At 37.4% G+C, this 19,602-nt stretch overlaps 2 protein-coding genes across 4 annotated transcripts in view; one reads left to right on the top strand and one right to left on the bottom strand.

Moving 5' to 3' along the window:
• LOC126830053 (beta-1,3-galactosyltransferase 1) overlaps positions 1–6,725 on the bottom strand; it is an 18,279-nt gene extending 11,554 nt beyond the window's left edge. The window contains exon 1 of the mRNA XM_050560274.2: positions 6,591–6,725. The gene's annotated coding sequence lies outside the window, so the exon portion shown is untranslated. The remainder of the gene's footprint in view (positions 1–6,590) is intronic.
• Positions 1–19,602, top strand: part of LOC130014335 (beta-1,3-galactosyltransferase 5-like) — a 20,112-nt gene extending 510 nt beyond the window's left edge. The window contains exons 1-2 of one of the 3 annotated variants that reach the window (XM_056103387.1): positions 13,911–14,039; positions 18,530–19,602. In XM_056103387.1, the coding sequence (XP_055959362.1) occupies positions 18,540–19,493 (954 nt within the window). In that variant the 5' untranslated portion in view covers positions 13,911–14,039; positions 18,530–18,539 and the 3' untranslated portion in view covers positions 19,494–19,602. Of the gene's footprint in view, positions 1–13,910; positions 14,040–14,766; positions 15,362–18,529 lie in introns of those variants that run through there. The other 2 variants (XM_056103383.1, XM_056103386.1) reach the window with 2 other exon arrangements.

Genomic DNA, 19,602 nt, shown 5'->3' with positions numbered 1-19,602 from the left:
ACTATTAAAGGACAATATTGTTGTCAGTCATTATCAGATATGTGATAGAACTAATATAATTTTAACACAGAGATCATTGCTACGATAGCTGAGTAATACAGGTTTCCTGAATCGGAAGTGACGAACGCCAAAGGAAAACACGAGTCATACCTCTATATAACTGACTGATGTGACGAGTGATAACAGATACACGGCCGAATTTCTGCTCACTAATAATTCCTTTCAAGACCAAAAGTTTTTGTGTGAGACTGTGTCGGTGTATTTCAAAACAACAACTCTAACGGGACGTCTGGCTCGTAATACGGTTTCACGTAGGCATCTATGGACTGTCTGGTCTGAGATCCTATGCTGTCCAGGAATTGCTGCTTCAGTAGAGGTCGCTGTTGCAAACCGTTTCCGCAATTAACGTAACCAGATGTGACGATCTTGTTTGGCCTGAACTTGGGCGGTCACGTGTTGAACTTCGCTGTCGGTACCTATCCCAAAGGCGAGATATGGTACTCTGGGAAACATTCAGCAGCCTGGCTACACCTGTCTAGTATTCAACGGCGTGTAACCGACCACTTCGCTCGTTGAGTGTTTACATGTGCAACGGATTTTGAAACCGAGAATCCCTGGATTGAAAGGTCTTAGATTTGGGTCTCATTCGAAAAGCTTGCGAAGTTGTTAAACTCATGTGTCTTGGTGCAATCAAGACAAAATAAATTTCGGCAAAAATTATGACCAGTCACAATTAGTGACCGTATATTTAAAACCAATAATGAATTTCTTTTATTCTTACATAAATGCCATTAAAAAACAAGTAAGATTTATGTAAACAACGATCCCGTTCAAATAAAAAAGAATTATGAAATATCGGCTGTGCGTTTCTTTTTATACGCCCACATTGAAATGTGATCGTATATTGTTGTCACCCCTTCCGTCCGTCGGTCCGTCGGTCCGGCGCCCACAATTGCTTGTGGACGCTCTATAGGCTAAAGTTAATATCCGATTGACTTTCAATTTATACACAGTGTTTAAGGTCATGTGACGAAGACGCCTATCGATTTTCAGCGATTTTCGATAATTACTGCCAGAGTTATGGCCCTTGATCACTTCAAAAAATTCTTGTGGACGCTCTAGAGGTCAAAGTTAATATCGGATTGATTTTAAATTTATACACAGTGTTTAAGGTCATGAGACGAAGTAGCCTATTGATTTTCAGCGATTTCCGATAATTACTGTCAGAGTTATGGCCCTTGATCACTTTGAAATATCTTGTGGACGCTCTAGAGGCTAAAGTTAATATCTGATTGATTTTAAATTTATACACAGTGTTTAAGGTCATGAGACGAAGAATCCTATTGATTTTCAGCGATTTCCGATAATTAATGCTATAGTTATGGCCCTTGATCACCTTGAAATATCTTGTGGACGCTCTAGAGGCTAAAGTTAATACCCGATTGACTTTTAATTGATACACAGTGTTTGAGGTCATGAGACGAAGAAGCCTATTGATTTTCAATGAATTTTTTTATGACTTGAACAGCTAAATCCATGATGTTATAAGTTTCGTATGGGGCAGAACTTTATAAAAACCAAACATATTCTAATGGTTTTTTTTGATAATTACTTAATGAGTTGTTACTCTTAATCAGATTTTAATGTATTATAAATGTTTCATTACCGAAAAAAGTAAAAATATGCGACAACTCTTGTTGACTGCCCGGACGATATAGCTGCTGTGGGCGTATGTTTCGTTGCCTGGCAACCTATCTTTTTTTTGAAGAGTATAACGTTATGAAGCTTTGAAAGAAAAAAAAAATGATCAAAATACCGACTAAACTAGAACGGTCACTTTAGGTTGACATGATATTAAGTTTACCATGCATTTTTATGTGTAATTTAATACCACGAGTTTTGTTATACATTTCAAGGGATTTTTCACGCCACCGGATCAAGAGTAAGAATTGTTCAAGCAAAAAACATGAATAATTTTTTTAAGTATTTTCCAAGAAAAGGGGGGTTGGATGGCTGAATGGTTGAATGGTTAGCGTGCGCGCGCTGTATCATAAAGTCTGTCATTGAGTCGACTGGCGTGGTTTCGAATCCCCGGTTGTACGTGACAAGGAGTAGGGTCGCCTGTCCAACCTCGTGGGTTTTCTCCGGGTCCTCCGGTTTCCTCCCACTGCTAAAGACCCCTGCGCGCAAGCGAGTTATTGAAATAAAATTAAACCATATGTTAGTCCCAAAATGACCTAGTTTGTGTCGAGTGGACGTTAAACCCCATTTCTCTCTCTCTCTCTCTCTCTTTTCCAAGAAAAGTATTTATCGGGTGGTTATTTGCAAAAAAAATATGGCAATTTTGGTGTATATGGTAGTAAAAATATCCAATCTTACTAGAAAAATAACAGATTCCTTGAAATACACCCATGGGGCTCGTACAAGGCAAGAGAGAGAGAGAGGGAGTGTATAGTAATCGACAGCCTGACGATGAAGGGCTGTTGGCTCGAGTAACGTCAAAGGTTCCACGAGTAGATTGCCTGAACTCTTGGTGTCAGGGAGTGCTTGATGTATATGTTGATAAACTTGATGGCGAGCGGACGTGGAAAAAGTTTCCGAGATAAAAACCACGGGAAAAGACGGACAGGGGATGATCCGAGAATTTACTAAGGCTTCGATATTTATGATAAATGGACAGCGATTAAATGAATTCTCTTCCGACTGTCGCTCCTGTTGCTAGGTACTGCGACAGCCAGGTCATGTGACACAAACATGGCTTCTTTTAATGGATTTTTATAACTTGGAGGATTTCCTCGCGAATACAATGTTTTGAGAGGAATATGAAGCAACGTTTTGATAGATTAATTAGTTAGAATATGTTTTCAGTCCAAATTTATCATCAAATCCCCTATGGCCTAGTTTGTATATGGGAATTCATCTCCAGGGACTATTATAGCACCTGGCTCACAACTCAAAGAGAGAGAGAGAGAGAGAGAGAGAGATGATTAACGTCCACTAGATATCGAAATATTGTACCTTAAAGAATAAACGTGACAGAATCTACGATTTATAGTACATTGTGCAATAAAATAAGGGCTAACGTCCTACTGTTTTAAATCAACTGGTCTTCTGAAGATGGTCATATATCACAGAGTGTGCTATGAGCGAAATTTTGCCCGAACAACAGCACTACGGATAACTATTATATCGAACTTATACTGTCAAGGGTTCTTTTACGTGTACTTGGGGCCTCTATTTTTTGTTTAACACGAACGAGTATACAAGAGGGAGACACGACGGAAAATCTTGACGAACTTTCTCGACCAACACCTAAATCGAACATCGCGGCACCCACTATAGAATGATACCTGACAAAGAACGGGGTCTAGTGGTTCGGATGGAACGAAAACTGTGTTTCTTTACTACATTTCGGCGTGCACGTAAAAAAAACCTTGGAATTCGACGATGGACAGTCCATGTTTTCGACATAGCGCACCGAATGGCGTATGCATGCGTTATAGCTCACTGAATGTTGTACGCATGCGTTCATTATATCGGTTGGTGTAAAGTTCACTGTATGTGATATATGTGTTCATTATACCGGTTGGTGTAGAAAAATAGGACCCCATTTCATTTCTCGGTTAGGTTAATTGTCTCTTAAGTAACTGTGAAAAGGCATCGTAATTCAAAACCCTTGGAGTCTTGCCATAAAAATTGTCATCATTTGCGTAAAATAAACCTATTGTGGGTTTAATAGCGAATAAAGTTACCGTATCATGGAGTCAAAGTTGTGTTTAAAATGATCCAGGGTTACATTTAAAGCGGTGTTAGATTACAGTAGATAAAGAGCTGACAGTTTGCGCTATAATAGTTAAAAAAAGATAACGAAAAGAGAATATGCTGATAATTCAAACCACAATACTTCTCTCTGAGCCAAGCAATCGGCGATACAATTAACTCTAGCCTCGATTGTCATTACTACCGTTTTTACGATAATAAACAAAGTCTCGATTATCGCCTTTTACGATTATTTCACCAACCACAAAACGTACTAAAATCTACTAAATATCGGAGCCATTCTATGACATCGAGAGTTGATTGTGGTCTTGGTAAGTTAATTAATGTCTAATTGATATTTTGTATAACTTTTCAGGCCTAAAGAAACTGATTTAGCTCTTGCATAATGTATGTTTAATAGAGACAAAATTTATTTTTCGCGTGAGTTTATAAATATATCTAATCGGTTTACTATGCATGTGATATAGTATAGATATTTTTATTGTTCAAAATAATTATTTTAAATTTAACATGACAATAGCAAGTCTCTCTCATCGTCATCGTTATCTTACAACTTGACCACAGTCAGTATGTCACATTATTTTGCATAATATATACTCTTAAAAAAAGTAGGGGATATTCAGAAACAATACAAAGCTGCGGAAATGCACTGCTGTTTTTATTAGAGTATGTTAATAACAGCCCAATTGCCTACACATGAACATAAACAGTTCATATGGGCGGCTTATCTGACGGCTGGCTAAGTGTGTAAGGCGCTGGCTCGCTAGCATGGAGGTCGGGTGTTCAATCCCTGCATTGGCCGAGAAAGTTCATCCCGATTTTCCGGCGTGGTTCTCCCTTGTCAGTGATGCAGGACGGAGGGGCTGACCAGGACAGCTGTCTAGTCGTTCGGATGGGACGAAAAACCGAGGTCCCGTGTACTCATTGGCGTGCACGTAAAAGATCCCTTGACAGTTGGAATTCGATATAAGAGTAGGCCGTAGTGCCGCTGTCCGGGCAAAATTTCCCTCATAGCACACTGTATGGCGTATGCCCGTCTTCATTAGTCCAGTTCGGAGCAAAACAGTAGGACGTTAAACCCCATTTCATTTCATTTCATTTATCTGACGGCCCTATTTCACTCGCAAAGAGATACACCGTCAAAAGTGAAATTGGACGTTTTTGATTCTTGTCTTAATAATAAGTAATTGCTCCACCAATCCTCAGACATTCAGCAATTCGTCGTGGCATGCTCCTAATCAACCGTCCAATCATGACCAAGTGATAGCGCTTCAGGATTGATTTTTAATTAATAACGCTGTAAAATGACAAATTAAATTACATTGGAGGCTGTATAGGGATCAAATGAAATCTCGTTGGCAATAAAAACGACGGGAAGTGCTAGAACTAGTGAGTATTGTGAGATGATAGCAAACGAAATGTCGTCAACAAGTCAAAACAAAATGGCAGCTGTTAAACTGTGTTAATACTGTAATATATAGTCAAACAGTAGTAAGAAATTTTATCTTAATCCCTTCAAGTGCGTGTGCCTATGTGCTATGTAACCACAGACAATTGTAATTATAGACAATATTTAATCCACGGTGTTACAGTGTGAATATGTATAAATTATATGTAGTATTGTGTGCAATGACATATTTTATGAACGGCTCCAGAGACGAGCGAAAATTACTTTAACATTTTAAAATGTTATTTAAAAAGTGTTAAAATCAATTTGTATCGCCATACCTTTTATCTTTTCGTCGTTTAATGTGACATAAAGTATTGTAGCTTTGAATTACTAAGGATGGGTGCCAGTTGGAAATAACGGCGGCATTAAAAATTGGTTTCCTGTGCCGGTTGAGTAGTAAAAGTTTTATTCCAATCGATAGACCGATCTGGGAGATAGATCGAAACGATTATGGGTTGCACAATTACGACGCAGAATCGCCCCAGACAGACAGGGGCACATGATCAAACAAATTTACATCTGGATGATAATGCTAAACTATTGTAGCAGTGTATATTTTCACATATAATTTCCATACTTAATTAATAAGATTTATATACGTATTTTATTTTAAAACGAAAGTAACTCTGTTATATAAGAGACACTAGAAGAGTCCTTTAATGATGCCATTTTAGATTGGCTTTAAGTATAATTATAGGTGACGCGTAAGACTTTTCAAACAATACGCTGGGATTAACTGGAGGCAATATAATTACTTAATATGTCACTTGAAGGATTAAGTTAGGCACCAATCAAATTTCCAGAAAATAACTAGGCGTGTTAGTCTTAAAATTACACAATTCATACAATATAAAACATAGAAATAAACTTAAAACATTTTACATACAATAAGTAAAGAGATGTACCTTTGAATAGAAATTAGAGTTGTAGTTAAAAGTATAATTTATTCAAGTGACGACTAGACGATTTAAAGGCTTGGATTTCCGAAGACATCAGATATCTCTCACAAGCGAGTTATATTTATTTTATATTTTCATATTACACTGTCAATAATTGATTATATATGTTTATTTATACCACCCACAATTGTTTGTATATTCACATTTTTATTTCATATATTTTGATATTGACTTATACTTTTAAGTACATTATTGGAACACTAATTTCTAATCAAAGGATACGGAAACGCACGTTTATACTATCCGCTGTGTCGTGTGACTAGATAACTTTTCAACGTTCGGTGCTGTATCAAGACGTCTAAGAAGTTCTTGCATTCACGTTGACATGCTTACTGTCACAGACAATGAATAAAAAATGCCATAGTGAATGGCTAATAAATACAGAAAATTATCTTCCTTACCTCACACTCTATTAAATCCTTTGAGATAAATGTAAATGTCGTTTATACAGAGCTGTAACAGAAACACCAAACAGCGCGTGTCTGAAAATAATCCTCCCTCGAAACCATTAAATATATTCAAGTATATTCAAGTCTTCGCGTATAATACACTCTCTTAATATATATCACAGACGATATAGCTGTAGACACAGTCATAGACAGCTAATAGAATCCACGATAGAAGGAAACCAAGCCGAACTACATATAGAAATAAATATGTCCGGAGCATTGAGTCATGACCCGTGAAGACAGTGTCGTATTATCACTCAGATTTGTCATAACAATTATGTCGCTTTAAAACATTTATTACAAATAACAAAAGAAATGTGTTTGGTGTACCAACTATTTCTTTTGTTATTAGCTGTGTATGTACTATTTGAGATTATATATATTTTTTAGATTAATCTCCAGATCTAAATCAAAGGCATTTAACCGAACACAAGTCAGTACGAAATTAAAGAACGGAAAGTAACAAACCAAAGGGCGTTGAACCCCAACTACAGATACGTATCAACATGTTTTTAAGACAGATCGGGTCAGATCGCATCTGAAGCCTGTGTAGAAGAACAAACCAGAAAACCATAGACGAAACCATCAAATAACGCAAGTGGTGATGGACATACCTGATCCGCTCCGTTGAAACATTACATGACTGGCAATAAAGTGCAACCTACACGAAAATCGAAACTTTCTGAATTATAAAAAGTATTGTCGTGGAGATAAGCAAAGAATGTTGCTCTGGGACGAAAATTTAAAGCGACGATGACGTAATTTTAATATTGTAATATATGTTACATAAAGTCTTGTAGGAAGTTACAAATGCAAAATATTTCAAGTCTTGGGTCACCAACACATGGGAGTAAGATAAAATATTATAACCCACCGGCATGGTGCGTGTAAATAGACCGCTAAACATGTTAAACATGTGCTTTTCCCGATGGGAGGAGAGGGAGGCGAACGGTTTAACTCGTGCGCTTTAGATCAAATAGTCTGTTATTGAGTAAAGTGTATGACGTGCTTTAGATTGCTCGCTTTCAAGTACGCGACAATGCATAGGTTCGCCTTTCAAACCCCGTGAGTTTTCTCCGTGTCCTCCGGCATTCTCCCACGTCTACAGACCAAACTGAACCATATGTTAGTCCCCAAATGACCCTCCCTCCCTCTCTCTCTCTCTCTCTCTCTCTCATGACAATACTCTAAATTCTTAACAAATGTATAGAATAACTCACCGTATAAGGTATCCATTTATTGTCGGCAAACTATTCAGCCGCATAAATCAGTACTATATGACAGTTATTGTAGTCCACTGGCTAAATGAGGAATGTTGCCAAGTGAGCGGAGAATTTATGAGACCCCTTTTTTCTGCAGTATTTTTATGGGTAGATTTAGATTCTGGGTGGTGATTATGTACTGGTTTCACTAATGTGTACCTAGCACATGTGCCAGTAGAGGGTTCTAGAGTGTTGCGCTTCGAGCTTGTGGTCACATCTAGCTTGCGTGGTTTCGATCCCTTGTGTGAGCGTAAGTGACTTGGAGATAGGGGCGCCTTCTTAATTACGTGGGTTTACTCCGGGTACTCCGGTTTCTTCCCACAGGAAAGACCCCTGGGCGTGCGCTAAGAGAAGGAAAATAAGACAACTAGTTTGCGATATAACCCTCGGATGCGGACGTTAAACACCATGAACAACAACAAATATGTAAGTATTGTAGAAACGTAGCTCCGATTGAAAATACAGTAATTGTTTTCTGTGGAAATGTTGTGCTTAAATTGATGGTGATCATGTCTTTGCCTATTATAAAATTGAAATGAAATGAAATGGTGTTTAACGTCCTACTGTTCTGCTCCGAGCTGGGCTAATGAAGACGGGCATACGCCATCCAACTGTCAATGGATCTTTTACGTGCACGCCAATGTGTACACTGGACCTCGATTTTTCGTCCCATCCGACGGACTAGACAGCTGTCTTTGTCAGGCCCTCCGTCCTGCATCAGTGACAAAGGGGAACCACGCCGGAAAGTCTGGATGAACTTTCTCGGCCAATGCAGGGATCGAACACCCAACCCCCAGGCTAGCGAGCCACCACTTAGCCACCGTGACCCCCCCCCCCCATTTTAAAATTGAAAACATTAGAAACTGTAAGCTGATTAAAGGTGCAGTATAGAAGATGTAGATAGTTAGGTGAAAGTTCTCTTATAATACACGTGTAGTTTAAAAAAAGATAATGAAAAGGGAAAATGTTGAAAATTTCAATCAAATTACTTCATTCATATATGGTGTTATGGCTGCTTGAAGATCAGTGTAATCTCGGTTGCCATTGCTACCGTTGTTACGATAACTACTCGACACGAACTACGCCATAAATTTTCTTAAAATAATTCAGTTTTCCGTAGGTGTCAACTTTAGCAGTGGGAGATGACGGGAAGACCCCGAGAAAACCCACGAGGTTGAACAGGTGATCCGACTCGAACTCGAAACCACGCCACTTGACTCGTCCACCCATCCCCCTGCATTAGAGATGGTTTCCTCTATCAATACATGGAAATTGTCTAAAATTGTATATTGATGCTTACATCAATCGTCCAAAATCAGTGCCCTGTTGTAATTTGAAAACTTAAATTACACCCCGTATTTTTATAGACCATATTTAATTCATCGCGAATTCAAGGAGTATCAAAATAAGTTACAACCTGTCCTATATTGTAAGGCGATATTTGGTTTATTACAATAAAACTACTGGAGCGTTTGATAAGAAAGGATCCAATGTAATCATTTTCTAGAAAGGGGTGGGAAAGACAGTACACAATATAAATCCTTAGTTCTCAATCACATTTGTCACCAGCGATAGTTTTACCAATACAATCCCGGGGTAACCACTTAAAGGCAAACAGGAATTTGTGATGGTTATCGATTGACTTATTATTTAAAGGAACAATAAATAAACAGATATTATCTTTTAAGTATGTTGAAACATAGGTTGCCATCAGCTAAGATTCTCCCCGGGCAAGCGAGTAAAGTAAAAAAAATAATAAATAAAAATTTAATATGATTTTGTTTTGGGGAAATAAAACCAATTTGCCTTCTAGTCAGCAAAATAAAGTAACTGAATTCCCATGACTTTTTGGTCTGAAACCATTGTGCAACAGTTTTTTCATATTCAATATACCCATTTTTCATTATTTATTGCTGAACTACGTGTTATAGCTAGAACACCCAGCTCTTTATCTAAATCTTACATAACGCATCTTTCATGATAATCGGGGACTATATTCTTGAAGGAAATTCTTTCGGTCACTACCATTTATGTTTCCCCGCCCCGCAAAGCTGGCTCGTACGCCTATGTAAGATCGTGCGTTGGCCTTATTCAAGAAAACAAAACATATGAATTGGTTACCTTTCCATCGGCTTTGATAGACAATTTGTGCTTCTTTACAGTCAATAAAAAGTCTGCTTTCTTAAAATATTTTAATTTAAGTTTTTATCAATATTAATGATGCATTATGCAAGATTTAGTTAAAAAAAACTAGACATTCTTATTACAATAGTTCAAAAATAGATAATAGGAAAAAAAATGAATATTTTGAATATTTCATTAAAATTACTTTATTCTGAGTGAAGATTATGACTGTTTGAAGATATATATAGTGTAAATCGTGCATTATCGTAGCAACGGCACTTGAAAAGTGAGACTTAGCCTTGATTGTCCATTTTTGCGCTAAATTTTTAAATCTCGAGAATGTTGAAACCCATTAAAATCCCGGCCATTCGATGTTCTAGAGAGTTGATTATAGGCTTGTAATGTTGTTAAAAGTCTAATTGATAATTTATATAACTGTTGAAACGCCCCCCCCCCCCAATATTTCGCCAACAATAATGATTTCTTAGGAGCGTTCTTAGCCGGCCACATCCTCAGCCCCTCAAAAAGTTCCGTAGCCCCAACAAATTTTAAGAATTAGCTACGGGCCCGCGTTGAAACCGAAAGAAAGCCCTGCAATAGGCAAATGTAGCTCTAACATGGTACATATTTAAAGCCTCTAATGAGGTAAAAAATGTTTGTGACAAAGAGTAATAACTCAGCGAGTTATTATAAAAAATGATTGAAAATCAATGTTCAAAATGAAAAGGATTATATTCCCTTTAATAGTATATCCTCCAATTAAAATTTATTGTCGTGTTATTGTTTTCCGAATCAAAACTATTTTCTTTAGAATACTTCTTACGTATTACCATGTTGTGAGGTGAGCTTTAGTTTACAATTATTACCGCGCTTTGATTCTCTTCTTTAGAATACTGGGGGATTGGATGGCAGAATGGTAAGCACGTGCGCGCTGTATCATAAGGCCTGTTATTGAGTCAACTGGCGTGGTTTCGAATTCCCGATTGTACGTGACAAGGAGTAGGATCGCCTGTCCAACCTCGTGGGTTTTCTCCGGGTCCCCCGGTTTCCTCTCACTGCTAAAGACCCCGACGCGCAAGCGAATTATTGAAATAAAATTAAACCATGTTAGTCCTAAAATGGCCTAGTTTGTTCGAGTGGACGTTAAACCCCATTTCTCTCTTTCTCTTTAGAATACTTCTCACGTGTTACCAAGTTGTGAGGTGAGCTTTAGTTTACAATTATTACCCCGCTTTGGTTCTCATCTTTAGAATAGTTCTCACGTTTTACCATGTTGTGAGGTGAGCTTTAGTTTACAATTATTACCCCGCTTTGGTTATCATCTTTAGAATACTTCTCAAGTGAGCTTTAGTTTACGATATATAGATAGAAATGAGGTGTAAATACTATATGTCCATCCTCCATCACCTTTCTGAATCTATGTTAAATACATATTGTCAATGCGCATGAACTTTATGTTTACGTCAATAAAACAATACAAAAACGTTCACACGACAAAAACTATGTCATTTCGGGACATACACATGGTTCAATTTTACTTTAATAATTCGCTTGTGCGTAGGGGTTTTTAGCAGTGGAAGGAAATCAAATTATCCGGAGGACTCGGAAATCCCCAACGAGGATGACTCAATGACAGACCTTATGATACAGCGCGAACGCGCTAACCATTCGGCCATCCACCCCCCCCCCCCTCCTAGTCTACAATAATTACCCCGCTCCGAAAATTCAAAATTGTTCGGATTTATAATCAATGCAAATGATAATAACTTAATTAAATCAACCTGTTCATAATAATATCATATATTATGTATTGGACGTTAATTTGTACTAAACAACAACAACAACGAAGCCTCTAATGGACACTCAGAAGAAATGTGAATGCCAGACGAAACGAAAGGGGTAATATAGCTGCTGATGTTATATGACCGAAAACCGATGTAAATAAAACGACCTCTTTACGCTGGAAGTGATTATCAGCAATTTTCATCCTTTCAAAGAGCTAGATAACTTATATCAATTTCAAAATGATAAAAATATGGATTATTGTAGCATCTATTGTGCTAACAAGAATTGTTAACGGCCGGGATCAGTTTTAAAAAGGAAACCCAACTAAATGGACGCCACTGTTGATTTGCTATCCAGCATATCAACGGAGAGCGAACTGTCTGATTTAAAGATACATTATGTAAGCGCTAAATCTGTCTGTTGCAGGTCTTTATATATATATATATATATATATATATATATATATATATATATATATTAATATATATATATATATATTATATATATATATAATTTAAGGCCACAAGCAAGACCTGCAACAGACATATATATTAATTAATTAATTAATTAGACATTTATTCACATGACAAGCCCATAAAAAACTCCCTAGACAATCGGATGGTCCTGATTTTTCAACGATTGAAAGACGATCGCCATGTAATAATTTAATTCAAAAATGGCTAGTCGAGACTTTGTTTATTATCGTAAACATTGTAGCAATGAAAATCGAGACTACGCTATTCTTATCAAACTTCAAACACTGAATATTTCTCTCAGAATATATTCCTTTTTCATTATCTATTTTTGAACTATTAAAGAGAGAACTGTCAGCTCTTTATCTAAATCTTACTTAATGTACCTTGAAGCAATTATACATGCATATTCCTAATTCAAGTATTAATCAATGTCGAAAAGTCAGACCTCTATTCTCGAAAAATACATCAGATTATCTAAACGTTTTTAGCAATCCTTTTCGGGGACAACGGCGGGGCAAGGTGGTATAGCCACATTAACATATGTAAGCTTTCGATATGAGTTTCTCGGGGGATTTTAGTATGAAATGATATCTCCGAATGGTTCCCCTTTTGCACATTTCCTAGAGACCTAGGAGCAGAGTCGGGTTAAGGCTCCGAAGGACAGTAGTCTAGGCAGTTCGATCAGCTAGACATGTGCGGAACTAGGGCGTTGTAAACGATATTTCTTGTATCCCGAGTGTGGTTCAATAAGGGTCATTCCATGTCAAGTAGACCAAATTTCGGATAGTTGGGAGCATTAGCCCCCCCCCTCCCTGCCAAAAAAATTATAAAATATATACGTTACAGTATAATATGGTCTTAAACTAACGAATCCGAAATTTTACCCCTCTCGGTCGAAAACTCGCTGATATATCCTGAAACCGACCACAAATTTAGTAATTTTTATCATGTTTTTAGTTGATTTAAACTCACATTTCTAATAGAAGTAGAATTCTTTAACTTTGTAATGTCCGACAACTTCTGGTTGACATATATGATTATATTTCTCGATAACGGTGAAGAAGTAAAATCCATCTTTTGTGGTATTAGCAAAGCATTCGACCGTGTGTGGCATAAGCCTTGTAAAAGGCATATATAGTAATGAACTCGTGTGTGTAGATCCAGTTGAAAGGTACCTAACCACCAGTTTACTGACAGTTAGAGATTAGAAGGAGACAAGAGAGGAGCGGGGAAGACGCGAGAGAAGCAGACACCGGCGAATGGGCTCATCCGAGTTCAGCCGCTGCCGTGGTGAGTTAATCCATCGTAATATTTTGAAGGGGGGTAAAGATTGACAAATTTTAACAATCACGTGTGCTGCTATCAAAACAGCACACGACCTTTTCGATCGTTTGAGTTTTGGCAACAAGATTAGGAACTAAAGACAATAATATTAATTTGGAAACAATTAATTGATTGTCAGTCTACTAAATTTTATTCACAATGAATATATCACTTATTACACGTATACTCGTAAACGGTGAAGAAGTAAAATCCATCTTTTGTGGTATTAGCAATGCATTCGACCGTGTGTGGCATAAGCCTTGTAAAAGGCATATATAGTAATGAACTCGTGTGTGTAGATCCAGTTGAAAGGTACCTAACCACCAGTTTACTGACAGTTAGAGATTAGAAGGAGACAAGAGAGGAGCGGGGAAGACGCGAGAGAAGCAGACACCGGCGAATGGGCTCATCCGAGTTCAGCCGCTGCCGTGGTGAGTTAATCCATCGTAATATTTTGAAGGGGGGTAAAGATTGACAAATTTTAACAATCACGTGTGCTGCTATCAAAACAGCACACGACCTTTTCGATCGTTTGAGTTTTGGCAACAAGATTAGGAACTAAAGACAATAATATTAATTCGGAAACAATTAATTGATTGTCAGTCTACTAAATTTTATTCACAATGAATATATCACTTATTACACGTATACTCGTAAATATTGCTTTCACATAATCATCGACCCATAATTGTAAATACCCTGTATTCATAAACTATATTAAATCCCTGCATGCCAATTATTATAGGCAACTTTGTGGCTAACATTTACAAATAAACACACTTTATTTCATAATTTTAATTGATCATATTTCATACCAGGGTCTAATCCCAATGCTCTGTGGTTATTAGTCAATTTACAAAATTTTATGATTACCCGGTAAAAAGGTCACCGCTTGTTAATAATTTCCATATTTAATTCACGTTCCGAATGTTCATGTCAATAGTATTCCTGATTAAATTACTCTTTTTTCTTTTTTCAACAAATACTGAAATCGAAACAATCTTGAAAAGAACAGTTCGGGGTGTCTAAATATCGTTTGTCGTCTTTATAAAAATGTATTTAAAGCAAAAAAAAAAAAAAAAAAAAAAAAAAACACTCGTCAATAGAGGCATCGCAGATTGCGTGTATTATTGTGTGTTAATTATGCAGACCGTGGGAAAAACTCGTGAAAGTTTCGCGCCAAATTTAACCGTTTTCACTGCATCTGTGTAGCATACAATAACTCATATGGCATGGTACCTTTTACGGTAATAGAATTCAAAGCGTTGATTGGCTGAGGCATGATCGCGATCTACAAAATGCCATCAGGAAATAGTAAAGATATTTAAGGGTGGGATTCAAGACCCGTAAAACGAATGTCGTTCTTTTTTTTTTTACTGCACCTGTATTCAAAAGAAATAATCCCACCCAACTCTCTAACCAAATAATTAATACAAGACGAAAACAAAATAACGGACTACGGGCGTATTTATGGTTGTAAACGCCCAAACTCATGGGTCCGAGAGCAATAGTGTATTCATACACAAATTTGAATTGGCGGAAGAGAGCTAAATACCGTTACTAGATAAACAAGTCTTGCTGCGACCCCCTTGTACAAAATGATCTATCCCGATAAGGGACGTAATTAGCTCCGTGTTTGTATTTCTCGATGTCCAAGTGTGTGATAAGTTTTACAAGAGAGAACTTTTTTATTCACTGGGGTATTTAGTTGTGCAATGGATTTTATTTAACGGGAGATGATTTCAAACACACAGTAAGTTTAGAATAACCAAAGTTAAGTAGTTTGTTCATAATCGAAGAAATCCGTTTATAAAATAGGAAGGTTCATACAGTAATATGTGTTATCACTAAAATAGTGTTACAGTTTTGGGTCCACTTCTTTTCCTTATTTATATCAATGATATTACTGAAAATATCACTTGTAAAATATACGTTTATTTGCAAACGATACGTCGTTGTATTTAATAATTGAAAACCCAGGCGAATGTGAAATTGCATTAAATTTAGATTTAAATTTGATTAACAACTGGTCGACTAAATGGAAAGTAAGATTTAACCCCCTAAAACAGTTTCCATGACATTCCCTAGAAAACAATTCCAAATCTCTTTTGAATTAAATTTTAACAACGTAAATATTAAGGAATCGATATACCTCAAACATCTTGGTCTTATATTACAAAGTAATTGTCAGCGGGACAACCATATTGAATATGTCATATCTAAAGTTAAACGCTCTATTGACTGTCTCCGTGGCTTAAAATATGGCATTTTCGTGAGTCTCTAGAAATTATTTATCTTACCCTTATTTGACTACGCTGACGTCGTTTGGGACAACTGTAACACATTTGGGTCCTTAAAATTAGAAAATCTCCATTTAGATGCACCGAGAACACTAACGTAAACAAGACGTACAAGGCACAAGATTATTATTATATATAAAATGGTCAATAAAATGGTTCCCCCCTTTTTAAGCCTACTAGTACCACCTAAAATTTCTGAAGTAAATCCTTACCCTGTTCGTAATAACAATGAATTGAAACATATTGCTGCTAACACTAATTATTATAAAAATTCCTTTCTACATTAAACAGTAAGCTTTGGAACAGTCTTTCCTATGATACTCAAAACGCCTCCACTACTTTAGATCTTCCCATATCACAATTTGTATTACCATTTTCTGATTTTAAATCCTCAATCAATCTTTTTATTTATGGCCGCTGGCAACGATCTTGGAATCTTGCAGGCACAAATAAACTTCATCACATTAAGCATCTCTTAGAAGACTGGCCCAACTCCTATAGAACTAACAGGAGAGATGAAGTTATTTTGTGTCGCTCTCGTATTGGTCATACTTTTTAAACGGGTAAGTGGGTAAGACACTGGCTCGCTAGCCTGGAGGTTGGGTGTTTGATCCCTGCATTGGCCGAGAAAGTTCATCCAGATTTATCGGCGTGGTTCCCCCTTGTCAGTGATGCAGGACGGAGGGCCTGACAAGGACAGCTGTCTAGGCCTTCGGATGAGACGAAAAACCGAGGTCCCTGTATACATTGGAATGCACGTAAAAGATCCCTTGAAAGTTGCAATTCGATATAAGAGTAGGCGATAGTGCCGCTGCCCGGGCAAAATTTCCCTCATAGCACACTGTATGGCGTATTCCCGTCTACATTAGCCCATTATAGGAGCAGAACAGTAGGACGTTAAACCCCATTTCATTTCCAAAGAAGCGTTGTAGTATTTCTCAAACAAGACACAATATCTAGTTTCGCTCATGCGTACCACCGACGTGATGATGTGAAAGAAGCCGTCATTGCTTGTAAATAATCAAGGACCCCATATTGCGTATTAAAGTTTGTGCTGTGTTTATTTACTGCAGTGAATGACAACCTCATATGACGATATGTTACATTTAAGTCTAACCGATACACATCTCAAAAGATGTTATGTCCTTGGTCACGTATTCCAACAAGTTATATCCGAGGTGGTGTGACTTCGTTTTCAGTTGATGGTTTAGTATTTAGGACAGAGACTGACGAGGGAAATTTAATATACCCTATGTCAAGCGATTTATATCGAATTGTGATCTAAAATTACATCTAACAATATGTAGCTTCAATTACAGCATTAGTTCACAATGTCCTTTCATGATCGCTCATTTATTCACAAGTGTTTATATTCTCCTCTAGTGTGAGGGGTTGGATAACCGAATGGTTATCACGCGCGCTCTGTATCATACGGTCTGTCATTGAGTCAGCTGGCGGGGTTTCGATTCCTCGGTTGTACGTGACAAGGATTAGGGTCGCCTGTCCAACCTCGTGGGTTTTCTCCGGGTCCTCCGGTTTCCTCCCACTGCTAAAGACCCCTACGCGCAAGCGAATTATTGGAATAAAATTAAACCATGTTAGTCCTAAAATGGCCTAGTTTGTGTCGAGTGGACGTTAAACCCATTTCTCTCTCCCTCTCTCTCTCTCTCTCTCTCTCTCTCTCTTCTCTAGTTGTGTTTATGTCGATGTTAGGTTGAGTCTGTTGAAATAAAAGACCTAATCACCCCCCCCACCCCGATGCTAGAAAAACGGGTGGCACATAAAAATAACCTCACATCATGTTTTCTTGCGAAAATAAAAATCTGAGATGAATAACCTCAAATTATCTTGGGTATGATTCAAAGCCGTCCCCCAACTGTCAGATCTCAAATAATGACAGGCACAGATTATACTTTCATTATTATTTTGAATTAAACTAATACACTGTTCTACGAATGTACTTGCGCCAAGTACAGTAAAATCGTACAACCATATACAATGGCATATGTCTTAAAAAATTATATTTGAGGGTACAAGTTTGAAATGATTTTTTACAACATTAGATTGGAGTCACGGTGGCTCAGTGAGTAAGATATTGGGTCGATAACCTTGTGGTCCCGTTTTCGATCCCGGTATTGGCCGTGAAACGTCATCTAGATTTTCCGGCGTGGTTCACCCTTGTCAGTTGTGGTAGGAAGGAGGGTCTGGCAAGGGACAACTGTCCAGTTAATCGGAAGGTACGAAAACACTAGGTCCCGTTTACACATTGGCGTTTGCGTTATAGATCCCTTCTCTGTTGAATTCGTTATAAGAGCAGGCCGTAGCGCCGCTGTCGGGGCACATTTTCCCTCATAGCATACTGCAGCATGACGTATGCCCATCTTCATTAGCCCGGTCGGGGCATAACAGTAGGACGCTGAACCCCATTTTATTTCATTTTATTACCAGATTAAAGCTGGTTACAATGTTGCTAAAGCCCCTTTGAATGTCAACTCTCTTTACCGATTAATTTACTCTATTAAGATTCGTGTTTTATACATAAATAATCGGCCAATCTTTAAGCAAAGTGTGAATGAAATAATGACCATTCATAATTAATTTCTCTTTCTTTATCGTTTCAGATTTCCGAACATGAATTGTGGTAAACGGCTGACGCCTTTTCCTTCGTCAAAAACATTGAAATATTTCAAATATACGGCAGCCGTGTTCATATTTCTTTACGTATTACAAAGTTTTCTGCACGAGAAAAACAACAATCCGATATTTAATGGAGATTACGTATTAAACAATGAAAAAATCTGTAATGATCAAGAAACAATTACAGCCATTGTGGTTGTTCATACTTCCCCAGATCATTTTGTTCGAAGGCGAAACATTCGCGCTTCCTATGGATCTATGACATTGTATTTACCGACTCAAATTCGCATCGTGTTTCTTTTGGGACGAGTTAGCAGCAAGGAGCTACAAAATGAAATTCTAATTGAACATGATAAATATGGTGATATAATTCAAGGAAAGTTTATCGACGCTTACCATAATTTAACATATAAAGCAGTTATGGGTCTACACTGGGTTTCACATTATTGTTCAAGGGCTAAATACGTCGTAAAAACGGATGACGATCTTGTTTTTGATATGTGGCGATTTATAAAAATGTTCGATGCTCGCGATCTATACGTGTCGAAAACTATATATTGTTACGTCAGAGATCGCGGTATAGTTCCCCGTAAAGGAAAATGGAAGGTACCGGATCATTTATTTAAGGAGTATACGCATTATCCATTCGCGCATTGCCTAGGATTTACCATTATTTACAGTGGAGATATTATTTCGCATTTATATACGGCTTCCTTTAAAATTCCACTGTTTTGGTTGGATGATGTTTATGTGACTGGTTTGTTAAGATTAGCTGTTGGTGGAATTCAACTAATTCACCAGACAGAACCTAATCATTTCCAACCGTTAATAGGTGGCTTACGTTGCTTGGAGGAAAAGGGCGAAGATTGTCCATATTTAGCCGTAGGTGTGACAGACAACACTTTCAATGCCACGTGGACAGCAATACAACGGAGAAACAATATGTAATTATGCTTCCAAAAAACAACTTGTTTTTATATGGGTTTTTAAAAATATTTATTCATTGCAGATTATAAAAATATAGGTTTAGATGAAGTAAATAGATTTTGAATTTAGA

Source organism: Patella vulgata, chromosome 1 (genome assembly GCF_932274485.2).
Source record: "Patella vulgata chromosome 1, xgPatVulg1.2, whole genome shotgun sequence".
NCBI lineage: Eukaryota > Metazoa > Mollusca > Gastropoda > Patellidae > Patella > Patella vulgata.
The sequence above is the reverse complement of the archived record's forward strand: the minus strand, read 5'-3'. Positions and strand labels throughout refer to the sequence as shown.